We start from the raw sequence: 17,339 nt of genomic DNA, 5'->3' as shown, positions 1-17,339 counted from the left end.
GCCCCAGGCTCTAGCTCCCCCTGGCTGCACATCTGAGAGGAGCCAGGCAGAGTTATTTTGCCCCAAGTGTCACAATTTGCTCCACAACAAAGTGTATGTCTGAGCACATGCGCTGAGGCAAAAAGCCCTGGCTCAAATTTGCATTGCTTCTATTTGAGCTGCTGCAAGTGCAAATGCTTGCATGTGTGGATGTGCCCTGTGAGTTGCAAAGTTATACCATTTCAGACATGGGTTATCACTGGGCTGTGCTACCTAGCTTATATTAAGGTAACTTCAGTCTGCTCCATGAAAATAAAATGAGAAATTTGCAGTCCTCCAGCATCCCAGGATGCACTGCTCCAAGCCCTCAACCAGTGCAGGCATAGAACCCAGATGTCCTGATTCCTGGCCACATACCTGCTTGCCAGCCCTCTAGTGGCAAGTCAGTTGTGCAGGTAAGAAACAATATTTACTCTTAATGTGCAACTGCACACCTCTTAACATTTCACAGATTTTGTATGGTCTAAGTGTAACATATAACTTCACCCTTATTCACATGCTTAGCAGTTGAGATCTGTGCTACTGCTAAGTGACTTAAAACAGAGTTTTGTAAGGACCTGACTAAGGAAGGCAGAACACACCACTTTGTAAAGAAATACTCCTGACTGGTCATTTGGATATTACAAACATTTAATTAAGAGACATTTGTAATGCAGTTATATCTCCTTGTTTATAAATTATACCTCTTAAGTCTGAGTGACAAACTCATCTCATAGAAGATAAGTAAACGCAGAGAAGGTCTGACAAGCGAGGATCAATATTCAGGGAGTTATCCATCTCCTAATTGATTAAAAAAAAAACCCTGAGTAAGTAAAAATGAAAGCTGCAGTGGCAGATATTGATTTAAATTATTTTCATGGGGAAACGCATAGAGAGACTGAAGAAAATAAGTCTTATCCTTCTGTCAGAAGCTGAGAATATTGTCTTCAGAATTTGGATTTTGCACAATAATACAATCTTGCAGGATTGCATTAAGTACAAGAAATACTAAGTTCTCTTTGTTAATATGACACTCATCTAGTAGAGCTCAACTGAAATAAATAGGATCGCTCTATATTCACACTAGTGTATTAGAGAAATAGTTTTGTTCATGGAAATCTATTTTTGTATGTGCTAATTGCATGTGTATGGTTGAACTTGGTTTACCCTCCATGCAGGCCAGCTGTCTTGTGTGCAGACACACATATAAAGAGCATAAAATAATTTGCAATAATAACAATGGTGGTCTGTAGCATGACTTTTCTATGAGGATTTATGGAATGCTTCTGCCCCATGCTCAGTAGAGCTGGCAACTGCAACACGTGTGTGTGTCTCTTCTCTTTCCTTCTTATGGGAAGAAGGCTTATAACATTATCCCCAGGACATCTTAAGAATAGGAGGCATCAGTAATGATATTAGCCATCTTCTTCCAGGAGAGGAAGCAGCAATTTGTATATACAAAATGGTCTATCTAACTCCAAAAGTCAATGGAGATCTAGCATCAATAGTCTTCTTTCTTGAATCTAGCAAGAGAAAAGCTTGCATTAGGGGTGTTTGTTCTTGTGGGCTGAAGATGGCCTATGGGGAACCAAAGGTGGGTGAAGAATAAAGCTGGGATTGAGAGTTCTACAGAAACATTTCTTAAGGAAGGACTGCCCCAAGGAAAGTTAAGAATGATGGTCTGTAGTTGAGGCATAGAACAAGTGACTTTTAGGACATTTTTAATGGATTTGGGAAGAAGAAAAAACTTCAGAGAGAGAAGTATCCATCAACATGTTTAAAACAACAGGGTTCCTCTTCTTCCTATCAAATAAGCAGATCATTTCTCCAACTCTCTTTTTACAGATAAATTGTATTTTAGATTGGGTTGAAAAATGCAGTGGTCAAAATGTGCAAAATGTGGCATGCATGCTTATTTTAGATATTTGTGCTAGGATTACAAGAGAGCTTTTCCTGCAAATAGAGGAGGAATAGTTCATTTTTCCAAATGAAAACAGACTGGAATTTTCTTGGTTGCAATATACTTAGCTAATTCTGTAATTAATCTTTCATGTGCTGCGAAGCCTGTATCATGGCAAGACCTAATTTTTAAATGTTATTAATATATCCACAAAAACTCTGTAAGCAGGAGGACATAAGTATCTTGTGTTTATGGCTTTCATGCCAACAAATTAAATTAACTTTCAGGGATATCAAATAATTTTTCTCTGAATGAGTTTTGGATCTGCAACTGATATTTCTTGAATTAATTAATTGAATTCCTTGAATTGCATGGGTAGGATGTTCTTGGGAACATCTTTGCCAAGACTTGATGCTACCACAATGTAAAGAATCCCCTAGCTTAAGGGGGTCAAATTCATCTGGGGGGGGGGTGCTGGGCTCGTTTGTGCAGTGCTGTTGGGGTTTCAGTACTGTGGCTCTTGCCCAGGTGACTGGCTACTTCTGCAGAAATGTGTCCTGTTGTAGCCAGAGTTGGGGCAAAAGTCTGCAGGCTGTATCTGGCCTGTGAGCTATATGCATTGCCAGCAGATCAAGTGAAGTGATTATTTCTCTGTTTGGCACTGCCGAGACCACATCTGGAGTACTGTGTTCAGTTTTGCCCCTGCCCCCCAATACAGAAAGGATGTGAACAAGTTGGGGAGAGTCCAGTGGAAGGAAGCAGTAATAGGGGGCCAAGGCATATACCTTATGAGAGAGGTTGAGGGAACTGGACTTATTTAGTCTAGAGAAGAGAAGATTGAGAGAGAATTTAATAGCAGCCTTTAACTACCTGAGGGGAGGTTTGAAAGAGCATGGAATTAGACTGTTCTCAGTGGTGGTAAATGACAGAGCAAGGAGCAATGTTCTCAAGTTGCAGTAAAGGGAGTTTGGGTATTAGGAAAACTTTCTTACTAGGAGGGTAATAAAGCATTAAAACAGGTTACCCAGAGAGGTTGTAGAGTCTCCATCCTGGGAGGTTTTTAAGGCTGTGCTAGACAAAAACGTGGCTGCAATAAGCTACGGTGACATAGCTTGTTGCTATGGTGATATCGTATTGGCAGGTATGAACCATGATGCTGACACTGCTGCACGGTAGCTTGTTGCTACTACACAGTAGGGTTGGATACAACCCATGCACAGTAATGGTGGTTATTGTGCATTCATTTAGTATTTGCTATAGCAAGTTCCTAACACATGCTATAGCAAGTACTAAATGACTGCACAGTACCAATTGCACAGTTGGGCTCATGTGTAGATGCACCCACTTTCTCAGTCTATTTTGTAAAGGTGAACACAGAGAAATTCAGAAAAAAACATATCTCATTTCCAAGCATTTTACAAGTTGTTGGAACATTCTGTGTGTGTGTGTGTGTGTGTGTGTGTGTGTGTGTGTGTGTGTAAAAGACAAAAACAAACAAACAAAAGACTTTATTAATTGCCCATAAAAAAAAAAAAATAAAAAAAAAAATCAGCCCACATGCTTAAACTTGAGCTTTGGGAACAAAGGAGACAATGCTACTGAACCTGGATCTACATTGAGAAGTGAACTTATAAAATTGGTTTTGGATCAGTGGCTTTCTTCATACCTAGCTATTTTAAATGGCTCAAATATGCCAGAAACGATGGAATGAATAGTATTGCAAAACAGAAATCATTGGGAGTCAGTTCCTAACACACGCATTAAAAAAAAAACAAACCGGCTACCTTTTTTTTGTATTCTGTTTTCTGATTCACTCAGGCTACATTTTTCATCTTTCTCACAATTGTGAGGACTACAAACTTTTTCTTTAGAGGGCAAGGTGAGATGGAAAGAGGGTGAGCTGCTCAATTTTTGGGAGCTGGACCCTTAAGAGAAAACATCCGGTATCAAGACCTGTCACAATAGAATTGCAAGTTTTGGCCATTGTTAATTCATTGCTGCCAAGATCATTAAATAAGGTCACATGCTTTAGGGGGCAGATACCATGTAATCCTGTGTAGGCCTAGAAACATCTAGCTTCATATTTTCCTGGTGATCAAAGGCATTAGGTGGTTGTACAAGGCACAGAAAAGTAATAATTTACTTTGGAAAACTAGTTGTTTTTGTTTTTAAGGTGTTTTCAGTGAATTGGCAATTGTGAAGGGACTATCTGTAAATGAGAAACAGGGTGTGTTCTAGTTTTCTCTTCATCTCACTGCCCTTTCTTGCATCCAGTAGTCTCTTCAGGGGGTCAGAGTGAAAAATCTGACCCCCCCCAGGGTCTGTTGTCTAAAAATAAAGCTGCTAAATTCTCCAGCTGAGTGGTAAGAAACCAGACCCCTGGCTAAACTTACTGAGCGCTTCTCAGATGAGTAAATAAAGATATCTTTGATCCACAGACCTTGCTATGGGGAATGGCAGTACTTGTTTGTAAACAGAATGAAAAGCTACTGCATTTAGATAAATGTTCTCTGCAAAGTTTCAGTGAGAACCACTGAGCAGTGTTTTAACCAACTGCCCAGTGACATATATATTTTGGTCCTGGCCCAGTCCTTAGAAGACCTGGGCTTGTCACAGTTCTTAGTCTAAGAAATTTGCTTGCAGCTCAATTGTACAGATCCTTTCTCTAATATCTGGGGCCTCCAGCTCAATTTATGAGTTTGCCAAAAGGATAATTGTGTTAGGCAAATGTGTATTTACTTATACAGAATGGTCAAATGCACACAGAAATCTGTTTTTATTGTCTGTTTGCAAGTTACGGCAGAGGTTTTGTGCCTGCCATATGATCAATGGTTTTATTTTAAAGTTTGTTCCATAGATCCACTGATGAATTCCCACTATTTGCCCTGTCTCACCCAGTGTCTCCCTTCCTCTGTTCTCCATAGTGGCCTGTTCCTAGAACCATTCATTTATCTGAACTAAGTGATGTGAATACTGTGTCTGGATCCTCTCTGCCCAAAAATGCCTCAATTATTTTGCATATTCATCCACTTACCTTGCCTGGAATGGAAATGAGAAAAAAGCTAATTCAGGTGTGTTGGAGTGGTTGCTGATTTAGTTAATCCAGTTTGCAGTAGGGGTACACCTATAGATAGCAAAGAAAGTCAATTAAACCTCACCTGTCTTTATCTGTTCTTACTGTTCTGACTTCCTTGCCTCAGGAGGACTTTATGGGACTGTTATAATGCAACAACCACTCTTCTTATGAGGTCTCTAATAGCTAGGGGAATGCTTCCTTGCAGTCCCATGACAGAGTCGTTGAAAAATATATAAAATAAAAATGTCTATAGTAAAAGTTTCGGGCCAAACACTGAAGTCCTTATTCGGCTTCTACTCCTTAAACTGGAAAAGCGCTTGTTGAAAAAAATGGGAATACTGATGGAGTGAAAATTGAGGGCAAAATCTGAGAGCAGTGCTGGTTAGATGCTTGGGAAAGTGCTGCTTAGAAAAAGGAAATGGAAATGGCACATCAGTGAACTATCAAGATCACTATCATGAACACCATGTGCCACCAGAGGCTGGGGAGCATGGTAGCTGCCTGCAGGTGTCGGCGGTGGTGTCAGCAATGGGGGCATTTCTTTTCATTTGTGAAGGTTTAAAGCTGATGAAAAACAACTTTATATAATGTTTCAAGGGACAGCTGTTTCAAGATGGTGGGAGCCACAATGGTTTGGGTTTTTTTTTTCCTTTATTAAACAATTGATGAATTTAATGTTGTTCTGTACCTGGAAAGATACTTCATTTTTCTTCAGCTGTTTTAGACTGCTGGTTCCCCATTTCAGTCTCTGGGTTGTAGCAGTGTTCCATTGTCCCAGGATTTGATTGCAATTACAGGGAAATGTTATGATTACTGCAAGTTGAATTGTTCCTTGTAAGAAATTCATTTGGACAACTTAACCCCTTTTCTCTATTACTGAATTGTCCACAGAAGAATAATTCCTTTCATATTTGCCTGCTATTTATAACTACTGAATGCATAGTTTATGGAAATAATTTTCTGCCCGTGGATTGCCTCTCACCTGCTTGCAGCATACATTTTATTCAAAGCTAGATTTTGTTTCATCCTTATATGGTTGTTGATCTGCCCTCAAAGACACACACATCTCATACAGAGGTGGTGGCAAACTCATCTGGCATGGGGTCAGGAACCAAATCAGGCCCACAAACCACCTTCATATGCTGGAGCCAGCACATAATTGGGCACTGTGTGCTGGGCATGTTCCAGAACAGCCTGTCCAGGACCATACCATATGTGGTGCCTGCTCCAGGACTGTGGTGCATGTGACCCCTGCTTCATCCAGTCCAGCACTGAACCACACATGATGTCTACTTCAGCACAAGTCCATTCCCTATGGCAAGGTCCTTGTTCACGCGGGCACAAATGATGTGGCTGGGAGTAGTCCAGACTGCATCATGAAAGACTTCCATGAGCTGGGGGCTGAACTTAGGAAGTCGGGGGCACAGGTGGCATTCTCTTCCATTCTTCCAGTTGGCAGCAGCCAGCGGTGCCATGAAGTCTGCATCAGGGTAGTCAACCAGCAGCTCCAGAGATGGTGTCTTCGTGAGGGTTTTGGATTTTACAGCCATGATCAGCACGTCCAGGGAGGAGGCTTCCTGGGATGGGACGATCTTCATCTCTCTCCTAGAGGTAAGCGTCTGTTCTCCCACAGTTTGGCTGATCTCCTCCAAAGAGCTTTAAACTAGGTTCGATGGGGGAAGGGGAACCGGTGGTTGAGGAGAACCCAGGGTTGGCGAGCCACAAACAAGGCAGCGGACCAACCCAGGTAAGCACTAAGGGGCACACTAGACATCAAGGCAAAGGGGCACCAAGAGCACCCAACGGGGGGCTAACATGTCTTTACACATGCCAGGAGTCTGGGGAATAAGCAGGAGGAGCTTACACTCTTACTTGCTAGCACTCAGTATGACCTAGTCAGCTTAATGGAAGCATGGTGGGATTCTATTCATCACTGGGCGGTAGGCATTGAAGGGTTCAGGTTGTATAGGCGAGGCAGAGTGGGGGGGAAAAAGGCAGGGGTGTAGCTCTCTGTTAGGGCAGGGGTAGAGGAGGGGAATACTTAGGTATTGTGGGTCAAGATACAGGGGATCCAGGGGAAAAGGACTTGGTAGTGGGGGGTCTACTACAGACCTCCTCATCAGGATGATGTGCTAGACCTGGTATTCTCTAGGCAGCTCTCAGAGGCCATTCAGGTGAGAGAGGCGGTGGTCATGGGGGACCTAAATTACACAGACATCTGCTGGGAGGAGCAGATGGCCAAAACAAACCACTCACATAGGTTCTTAAACTGCATGCAGGACCTCTACCTAACCAAGGAGGTGTCCAGTCCCACCAGGGGTAATGCCTTGCTAGACCTGGTCTTAGCAACAGGGAACGATCTTGTGGGTAACCTGCAAGTACACAGTAACCTGGGAGATAGTGACTATCATTTGGTCTAATTCACAATCCAGTGAAGGGTGGGAAAAATAACCAGTGAGACTAAAGGGTTAGACTCAGAAGGGCCAATTTTAGTAAACTTAGAAGGCTAGTTAGTGAGGTGGCTGAACTCAAGAGCAAATGGGGGTCCAGGAGGGTTGGTGGTTTCTCAAGGGAGTGATCCTTGGGGCACAAAAGGATACTATTCTGTTATGAAGGGAAGGGGGCAAGGGGACAAAAAAATCCCCCTTGGCTGAACAGGGAACTCCAGAAAAGACTGGGGGCCAAGAAAGAGGTTTATAGGCAGTGGAAGCAGGGGGCAGCCACCGAGGAGGAATATACCTCCCTGGCGCGCTATTGCAGCGAATCAATTAGGCAGGACAAGACAGGACTGGAGCTGAGGCTGGCTACAACAATCAAGGACAATAAAAAGTCCTTCTACAGATACATAGTGAGCAAAAGGAAGGTGCAGAGTAACATAGGGCCCCTGCAGGACAAGTCAGGACAGTTGGTGGCTGACACATGGAAAAAGGTGGAGCTCTTCAACGAGTCCTTCTCTTCAGTATTCCTAAGTACTGGCCAAGACAATTCCCCCAGCTTGAACATAGATGTCCGGGAGGCACTAGACCACCAATGGTTAGTGCTGACTTAGTTAAGGATCCCTTGGAGGGGCTGGATGGGTACAAGTCAGCAGGCCTGGATGACCTCCATTCATGGGTGCTGAAGGAATTGGCCAGTGTCATAGCTGAGCTGCTGGCATGGCTGTTTGAGAACTCCTGGTGTTCTGAGGTTCCTGAGGACTGGAAAAGGGCCAACGTGGTGTTCATTTTTAAGAAGGGGAGAAGGGATGAGCCAGGTAACTTTAGGCCAGTCAGTCTTACCTCTATCCTTGGGAAAACACTATTAAAAAGTCATTAAGGAGTGCATTTGTGAAGGCCCAGCAGGGGAAATAATGCTGAAAGGAAACCAGCATGGGTTCGTTACAGGTAGATCCTGCCTGACAAACCTTATAGCCTTTTACGACCAAGTCACACTGCCTTAACACTGGAGCTGAGGCAGATGTCATCTGTCTGGACTTTAAGAAGGCCTTTGATACAGTTTTGCATACTATTCTCATAAGGAAGCCAGCAGGCTGTGGAGTGGACAATTACACAGTCAGGTGGGTGGCCAAATGGCTTAGGAACCACACCCAGAGAGTGGTGGTGGATGGGTCATCTTCGGCCTGGAAGGAGGTGGGCAGTGGTGTCCTGCAGGGTTCGGTTCTTGGACTGGTGTTATTTAATACCTTCATCAGCAATTTGGACAAGGGTGTGGAGAGCACCCTGTCCAAATTCACAGATGACACCAAGTAATGAGGCAAAGTTAACACACTGGAGGGTAGGGAGCGTATACAGGCAGATCTAGACAGGTTGGATCAATGGGCAAGAATGAAACGGGATGCAATTCAACGAAGACAAATGCAAGGTACTCCACCTAGGGAGGAGGAATTCCCAGCACACCTATAGGTTGGGGGATGACCTCCTCAGCAGCTCAGCGGCTGAAAGGGATCTCGGAGTCATAATTGACTCCAAGATGAACATGAGTGGCAGTGTAATGAAGCCATTAACAAAGCCAATTGTACCTTATTGTGCATTAGCAGATGCATGACCAACAGATCGAGGGAGGTGATGCTCCGCCTCTGTGTGGCATTGGTTAGGCCACAATTGGAGTACTGTGTCCAGTTTTGGGCACTGCACTTCAAGAGGGATGTGGGGAATCTGGAGAGGGTCCAGAGGAGGGCCACTTGTATGATTAGTGGCCTCCGTGCAAGACCCTGTGAGGGGAGGTTGAGGGATATGGATCTCTTCAGCCTTCACAAGAGACGTCTGACAGGAGACCTGGTAGCCACCTATAAGTTTATCAAGGCAGAACAACAGGGAATTAGAGATGCGCTATTTACCAGGGCACCCCTAGGAGTAACTAGGAATAATGGGTACAAACTAGTGGAGAGTAAATTCAGGTTAGACATTAGGAAGAAATTTTTCACAGTAAGGGTGGCCAGAATCTAGAACAAGCTGCCTAGAGAGGTGACACTATCACTTAACTTAGAGGCTTTCAAGAGGAGGCTTGAAAGGCACCTGGCTGGGGTTGTCTGGCCTTGGTCCTCTTTCCTGCCCGGGGCAGGGGGTCAGACACGATGATCCTTCATGGTCCCTTCTGAATCTACAATCTATGAATCATTCCATGCTGGATCCAGCATGTGTCCCAAAAATGCTGGAGTGGGTGCTACGTGCATCGTGGTGCCACTCACTTTAGGATCTCACCATCCATTCCAGCATCAATCTGACTGCTCTGGGACATGTGCTGGATCTGACATGGGGCAGACGTGAGGTTCCAGAATGGTTGGAACAACACATCTGAGCTGTATGCTGTGTGTGGGTCAACTCTAAGACAGCATCAGCACTTAAGGTCAAATAAAAGGCTCCAATGGCCAGATCCAGCCTATGGGCTGTATCTTTGACACCCTTGCCAACAGGATAGCATTTAAGTTCCAGTGACAAGAACTAAACATAGTTTTAATTGTTAAACATCAGCAAGTTATTTTAGAGCTGATAGAAGTTAATTTTTTTGAAATTTGGATAAAATTTTTAAATGACAGCATTATTTTGAAGAAAAACTGTAACCTTTTTCTCCAGCTTTAGTTATAAGTCAAGCTACTTAACAGTCATCTTAAGAGCTGAGAACCCCTTGAACTTTTCCACTCAAGGGAAGCTCATACACTACATTTTGAACAAGTGAACAGATCGGTGTATGCACTATTCACAGGTCACTTTTTAGTCAGATAATCCAGTGCAACACATCAGCACATTTAACTCGATTTTCTTACTCTACATCTTTTATGTTCTTTTTTCTTCTTGTCTTTCTTCATTTCTAATCTTTTCATATGTCCCCCTCTCTCCTTCCCAAATTCTTGGGTTCCTGATGAGAATACCATGTAGACTAGGGGTCTGCAATTATTTTGGGTGGAGGGCCGCTTACAGAGTTTTGGCAAGTCATCGAGGGCCACGTGACAGGCAGCCCAGGGCAGATAAATATTAATTTTAAAATTTTTTTAGGGGCCCTGCGGGCCACATCTGGCCAACAAGCTGCATTTTGCCCATCCCTGTTCTAGACTATCCTGTTAGTTCAATGTTGTGTGCTGTAGGCCAAAGTGAATTGCCTAATATATCAGACCTGTACTCTTCTCATCCATTAAATTAGTACTATGTATCTAATACTGCCCTGTACAATTAGTACTATGTATTTAATACTGCCATATTTTTTCGCATACCTTACCCCAAAAATCAGCTTCTGAAAATTTGGATGCACAGGATCAGTGAAGAAATATAGTAATAGCAGTTTCTGCCTCTGGGAGAGTGACAGTAAAGCTGCAGTGATGCACAGTGGGGCTCCCTAGCTGCTGACTATGGATACTTTCTCTTTCTCTCTGAAGAGGTTCCTGCTGCAGAAGCTGCTACTCAGTTACTTCCTGCCACTTACCAATATTTTCAAGTAATTATTTTTTTTCCTTATGTCTTTCCAAAACAAGGTGTGTATCTTATTTTGGGAACATGTATTTGAGAAAATATGGCATTAAAACTGGTCAGAAAATGAGCTATTACCCACTTCTTTTTATCAACATAAAAAAAAAATTAGACTTTTTGGCAAAAAAAATAAGGGAATTAATTATTTTGACTTGGCAATCAGGACTCTTAGTAGAGATGATATCTTTAATTGGACCAACAAGATTTTTGCAAAAAAAATTTCTTTAATTGAAAGCTTTCGGGCACAAACACCCTTCATCAGGCACTGGAGAAAAGATTGTAAAAGTTCTTCTGGGTAGAAATGAAAGTTCATATTTCATAGGATTTCACAGAGGAGTAAATAGATTCATAGATTCTAGGGTCGGAAGGGACCTCAATAGATCATCGAGTCCGATCCCCTGCATAGGCAGGAAAGAGTGCTGGGTCTAGATGACCCCAGCGAGATGCCTATCTAACCTCCTCTTGAAGACCCCCAGGGTAGGGGAGAGCACCACCTCCCTTGGGAGCCCATTCCAGACCTTGGCCACTCTAACTGTGAAGAAGTTCTTCCTAATGTCTAGTCTAAATCTGCTCTCTGCTAGCTTGTGGCCATTATTTCTTGTAACCCCCGGGGGCGCCTTGGTGAATAAAACCTCACCAATTCCCTTCTGTGCCCCCGTGATGAACTTATAGGCAGCCACAAAGTTGCCTCTCCTCCTTTTTCTTGCGGAGGCTGAAGAGGTCCAGGTGCCCCAGTCTCTCCTCGTAGGGCTTGGCCTGCAAGCCCTTAACCATACGAGTGGCCCTTCTCTGGACCCTCTCCAGGTTATCCACATGTCTCTTGAAGTGCGGCGCCCAAAATTGCACACAGTATTCCAACTGCGGTCTGACCAGCACCCGATAGAGGGGAAGTATCACCTCCTTGGATTTGTTTGTCATGCATCTGCTGATGCACGATAAAGTGCCGTTAGCTTTTCTGATAGCTTTGTCGCACTGACGACTCATGTTCATCTTGGAGTCCACTAGGACTCCCAAGATCCTTTTCTGCTTCTGCTCCACCAAGCAGGTCATTTCCTAGGCAGTAGGTATGCTGGACATTTTTCCTCCCTAGGTGCAGCACTTTGCATTTCTCCTTGTTGAATTGCATTCTGCTGTTTTCTGCCCATTTGTCCAACATGTCCAGGTCTGCTTGTAATTGTTCCCTGCCCTCCGGCGTGTCTACTTCTCCCCACATTGATGGACAACTCCTCTGGGCAGTCAGTTCATAGATGGTATGAAGCCTCTCACCTCCTGTGAGGATCTGTGATGATGCAAATTACCTTGAAACAAGGGCAGGAGCAGGATCTCAGGTTTCAGGTGGTCACAGTTGCTTCCTGTTCAGGAAAATATGAAGATTTCATTTTAAAAAAATTGGCTAAATTCGATATCTTCCATGCGTCAGGTATCCAGGTTTAGCTGTATTGGTCTAGAGGAAAAGGCAATCAGGACTCGTAGTAGAGATATCTTTTATTAGACCAACAGGATTTTTGCAAAATGTTTTTCTTTATTTTGACTTGGAAATTCTGCTGTGGGATCTCATAAGAGTTGTGGCGTGGCTGCCTTATTACGTCTATTTTCTTCTACAGGCTGGGTTACTTGATTGTATTACCCATCCACAATGCATCATATCTAGCCTTCTGGTGAGGTGTGGTAGATGTTTTGTATTGTTCAGCTATAATCAGTTATTTATATATTTTTCTGATAGAATATATAAAATCAAATTGAATATCTGTCACTTTGCTTGTTATATATTTTTAAGGACTAAATTTTCAAAATATTGCAGCGAAGTCATTGCATAGCTAAACATGCTTGCAACGTATAAATCTGTTGGATACATTTTTTTTTTTTTTTAGTGCCTTTTATTTTATAGAGTTCCTTTCTCAGATGAAATTCCCATTGAAATGAATGGGAGTTAGACCTAGGTATAAGGTTTTTGATCAAATCCTTCCCAGGCCAAAGTATAGGAATATGAATACAGTATGCAATTTTGAACTAGATTTTGAATAGAGGAACACAATTACTTTTGCCTCTACATGCGGTTATACTTTGTATTTACCTTACCAACCAAAGATCTTACTGTAGCAGAATGGAACCGAGAGCTTGGTTTGAAATGTGATCAACAAAATGGAAGCTGCAAAGAAATAATTGCATTTTTAATTGTCCAAATTTAAAATTAAATGAATACATACCAAGTTGTTTGTACAACAAAAGGCTATATCTTCTGTTGATGTAAATTGTGGAGCTCTAGAGAAGTAAGAGCTGTCAAATGGTTGTATGACACCAGTGGAGCTCTGCTGATTTTTCTGAGCTGATGATTTGTCTCAAAGATCTGATCCAAAACTCAGTTAGGTCAATGAAAGGAATAACATCAGTTGAGGTTTGGTCAGGATCTTAGTTTACATTGAAATGCAACCTACTTTATAAAACTTGTCAGAAGTGCCAACATCAGCTTTTTACTTCAGATCAGGCTCACAGTACGTTTTAATCTGTTTCTAATTAACCGTGTGACCAAACCCTGTGGATTAGTATATCTTTTGTCAGCTACATTCATAGTGCACTTGAAAACAGCCTCCTGTCACAATTCCAGTGAGTTTCCCTGCTCACTCTTGTGAGGATTGTTTATTGGTATGCTCATCTATTTCAGCTATTATCTACCAAAGACAGCTCAAATCACCCTCAAAAAGCAATGTGCATACTTATCCATGAATATGTGTATTGAATTTTCCTTCTACGTTTTGCATGGTGAATAGTAATGCTATGATCCATATTTTAAAATTGTACAGAATGCACACAATGAACCTGTCTGTCAGAAGGTTGTGTTGACCACTGGGCAAAGCTCTAAATATCAGTGGGACAAAACTTCAGTCGCCTATTCTGAAGTCAGATTTCATATGCCCTCTTATGACCGGAATGATAAAGCATGCTATAAGAAGCTCCTTCTTTTGGCTAACTCTTATGCATGTTAATGTTAAATTTATGTAAGGTAGATAGAGTTTTTGCTATTTTTTTTTTTTTTTTTTTTTGCATGGTGTTACGTGTATTTAGATGCAAATCTCTTCTTTTACTTCAAAGAGGCTGCTTCTGCACACAGGTGTTGGGTTTGGCATTTATTTAATAGCTTTCTTCCAGTTCTTCTTGTTAGCCCCTGCAAGGTTTTCCTGATAGCCTTTGAAGTACCAATATTTACTTTGGTAAGCAGCAGGAAGTAGAATAAAGGAAGAAATACAATAGGAGAAAATAATATGTTTGTACTCAACAGTGTGACAGTTGTTCAACAGAAGCTTTGAAACAGGTGTGACGCACAGGTTCTGCACCCTGGGTGGTAGGCACAGGAGCAGTGGCCAGACCAGTGGTTGGCAGTGGTGGCCTCTGTTTTTGCACCCACTGTAACTCACTGCCTGGGATTCATGCCCCAGTTGCCCACTCTTAGTTACACTGCTGCTTTGAAAGTTATGTACTCCATAATTGTTGTTGCCACTGACTACTTCTGATTTTTGGGGTGATTTGCCAGCTGCGTGTCATTTTTACAGTGCATGCTTGGATATGACTTTTCAGAAATGGTTTTGGGTCACAAACCAAGGCTGTTTTATTTTGTGAAAAGCTTTTCAACTGAAGTGACGTGGTCTTTTCCATTAGGAAATCTATATTGAGTAGCCCAAGAACAGATTGCATATTCTATAGATAATAAGTCTTTGTTCCTGGGACACACATGAACAAGGAGCAGGCAAGAGAAGTTGTAACACAAACAGCAAAATCTCTTTGAGTGGCTTCCTTGAGTGCTAAACATTGCCCCCCTTCACTGGAACCTGGGCAGCAAAACTGAGACTATAACTTGATATGGGCAATGTCACCTTTCATACTTTCAACTTCAGTTTTAATTTTTTAATTCCCCATGGCCACTAGTAATGTTGGGGGTTCTTGTTGCCAACTTGTTGCCTCATGAGGATCAAGGACCACTATCCTAGTTCATGGTAATGTTACATTTGATGATTTCTACCATCCAGAAGGAGGAATTGCTATATGACTATGTTTTTGTTTCCTTAAGAACCAGAATTTAAGCAGTAGGAGGAAAGGGAAGCATTTATGTGAAAACACATATCAGTTCATCTGCTTGATTAAAGATCCCTCTCAGAAAGAATCTGGACAGCTGGAGCTTGATTGGAAAACAGACCAGAGCAGCACCATCTAATGTCCTAGGGTGTATTCAGGTATTACATTTAGGCAAAGTACAGATGTTCAAAAAACCCATGGCTGCTCTGGTCTGTAATTATTACACTTTACTTAAAGTGCTATAAGTTAAAGTGGGAGAGAACTGAACTGATGTTCACCATTTGGTGGTGGTGGGGCTCAGAGCCTGCCACACTGGTGGAGGCATAACTTCTAGTGTGCCCCACAGGCTCCCCAGGCTGCTGAAGCCACTCCTGATTGGCTGCTGGGCACAAGCCACCATGGACCCTCCCCTGTGCATAGCCCTAAGCTGACAAACAGTGGCTCCAGACCTTCCTCATGCATTGGGCCAACTTCATAAATGCCTGGTACATAGGCATGTGGCCACTTCTCACTCCAGAGAAGCAGGTGGTCATCACCAATATAAAGCTGGCCACCTGCAGCAGTTACCGCTATGTCATCAACCAGTTCAGTGTAGTCCATGACCAGGGAGGCTGTCTCGGAGGTGTAACTGGCCATCCAGGACATTCTGGCCAACTGCTTCATCTGCCCCATCAATCTGCAGGAAGTGGCCACCAGCTTCCTCTGCATGGTCTTCCCCAACTGTGTGGGGGCCATGGATGGCACACACATGCCCATCCTCTGTCCATCCCAGGTCACCCAGGTATTCAACAATGACAAGTGCTAAATTTCCATCATCCTGCAGGGCATCATCAAACACCTGAGCCACTTAACCCACATCTTTGCCAGCTGGGTAGACAGTGCCCATGATGCTCACATCTTCCACAACTTCCTACTCCTGGTTTCCCTGATTTCATCATCAGTGATGTCATTGTCCTCCCCCCACATTCATTGAAGACCTGATCTACCCCCTCCTGCCCTGGCTGATGAAGCCATGTGCGGGGCAGCTGGACTGCTGGAAGGAGCATTTAAACTACTTCCTGAGTAGGTGCTGCATGATGGTGGAGTATGCCTTTGGCCACCTCAAGGTATGTTGGTGGGTTCTCAGTGTGTCCCTTGAAGTGGATGATTCATTGTTGCTGTGTGTCCTCTACAACATCTGTGAGACTAGGGGAGAGGTCTTCTCTGAAGCCTGGGCCAAGAGGGCAGGGCACATAAACTGGGCCTGGTAGTGCAAGCACATGTGGCATAAGAATGGGGGAGAGGGTGAGCCCCCTGCCAATTTTGGGGGGCTCTGGTCCTGCACAATCGCAGGCTGTCTAGATCTGTGAAGCCCTGGCTTACTACTTTTCACTTGTGGACTGGGAGCCCTCCCTGGATAAGAAGGGAGGGTTGGCTTTTCATGCCCCTGCTCTGGCACAAGGCCATGGATTTCCTGCTCCAGGCTCCTTTGGCCCTGCATCCGGGGAGCACTGCCCATAGTCCAGGCTGCCCTGGCACCATTCCCCTTCCCTTCTCTCTCTGCCCCGCCCTGATGCAGGGGAATGTGGCACGTGGAAGTGATATAACTCAATTTAATAAAATGTTGCAGCTACTAAACTTTTCATGTGCTTAATAAAGAACCTATTGAATGTTGCCTATGATGGAACTTAGTTCCTTTACCTGATTAACACAAACCACAAAACTTTGGAGGCGGCAGAGGAAGAGGTTTGAGAAAGGAGCAAAAGAATCTGAAAGGAGTGCTTAGGACACAGAGAAGGAGGGAGTGGGAGGAAGGGGTTGGGGCCAGGGGGAATGACACGGGCTGAACTCAACAAACATGAAACCTTGTTGGGGAGGCATGGGGTAGTGTGCTTTTGACCTGGTACCTTACTTTCAGGGGTTGGGTGTGAAGAATAGGGACTTCTCTGTGTAGGATTTGGACAGATGTGTGATCCTGGACCCACGGTCCATTTTAGATAGCTGTTCATGGAAGAATGAATGATAAAAATATGCAAACATGTTTGGATGAAATAAGCCAGACTTGATAAAGGCTTTTTTTGTGTCATTATTATCTTAGCTCAGGTTTTTAGCAGGTACATACTCAGGCTGCTAACTGAAATGAAGAAACTACTTTTGTAAGTCCTTTGATTTGTCCAGAAAGCTACAACAGAGCTGGCAACCACTAAGAGATTCAAAACACCATCAAGTTAAAATTAATTATATGTCTCAGGAGACTAACAATAATATTACCACCAAATGTGTGATGTTTAGCATGTGTGCTATTTCTATTAAGAATAGCATTTGCTATCTATCAATT

General features: G+C 43.2%; 1 protein-coding gene across 1 annotated transcript in view; it reads left to right on the top strand.

Annotated features, from left to right (window-relative positions):
• The window catches only part of LOC109281486 (uncharacterized), a 37,457-nt gene extending 21,328 nt beyond the window's left edge, over positions 1-16,129 (top strand). Inside the window, exons 6-7 of the mRNA XM_059723542.1 lie at positions 6,447-6,605; positions 15,846-16,129. Of these exons, the coding sequence (XP_059579525.1) occupies positions 6,447-6,471 (25 nt within the window). The 3' untranslated portion in view covers positions 6,472-6,605; positions 15,846-16,129. The remainder of the gene's footprint in view (positions 1-6,446; positions 6,606-15,845) is intronic.
• The last annotated feature ends 1,210 nt before the right edge of the window (positions 16,130-17,339 follow it).

This window comes from Alligator mississippiensis, chromosome 3 (genome assembly GCF_030867095.1).
Source record: "Alligator mississippiensis isolate rAllMis1 chromosome 3, rAllMis1, whole genome shotgun sequence".
NCBI classification, from domain to species: Eukaryota; Metazoa; Chordata; order Crocodylia; family Alligatoridae; genus Alligator; species Alligator mississippiensis.
Note: the sequence above shows the minus strand (reverse complement) of the source record. Positions and strands in the feature narration are given on the sequence as shown.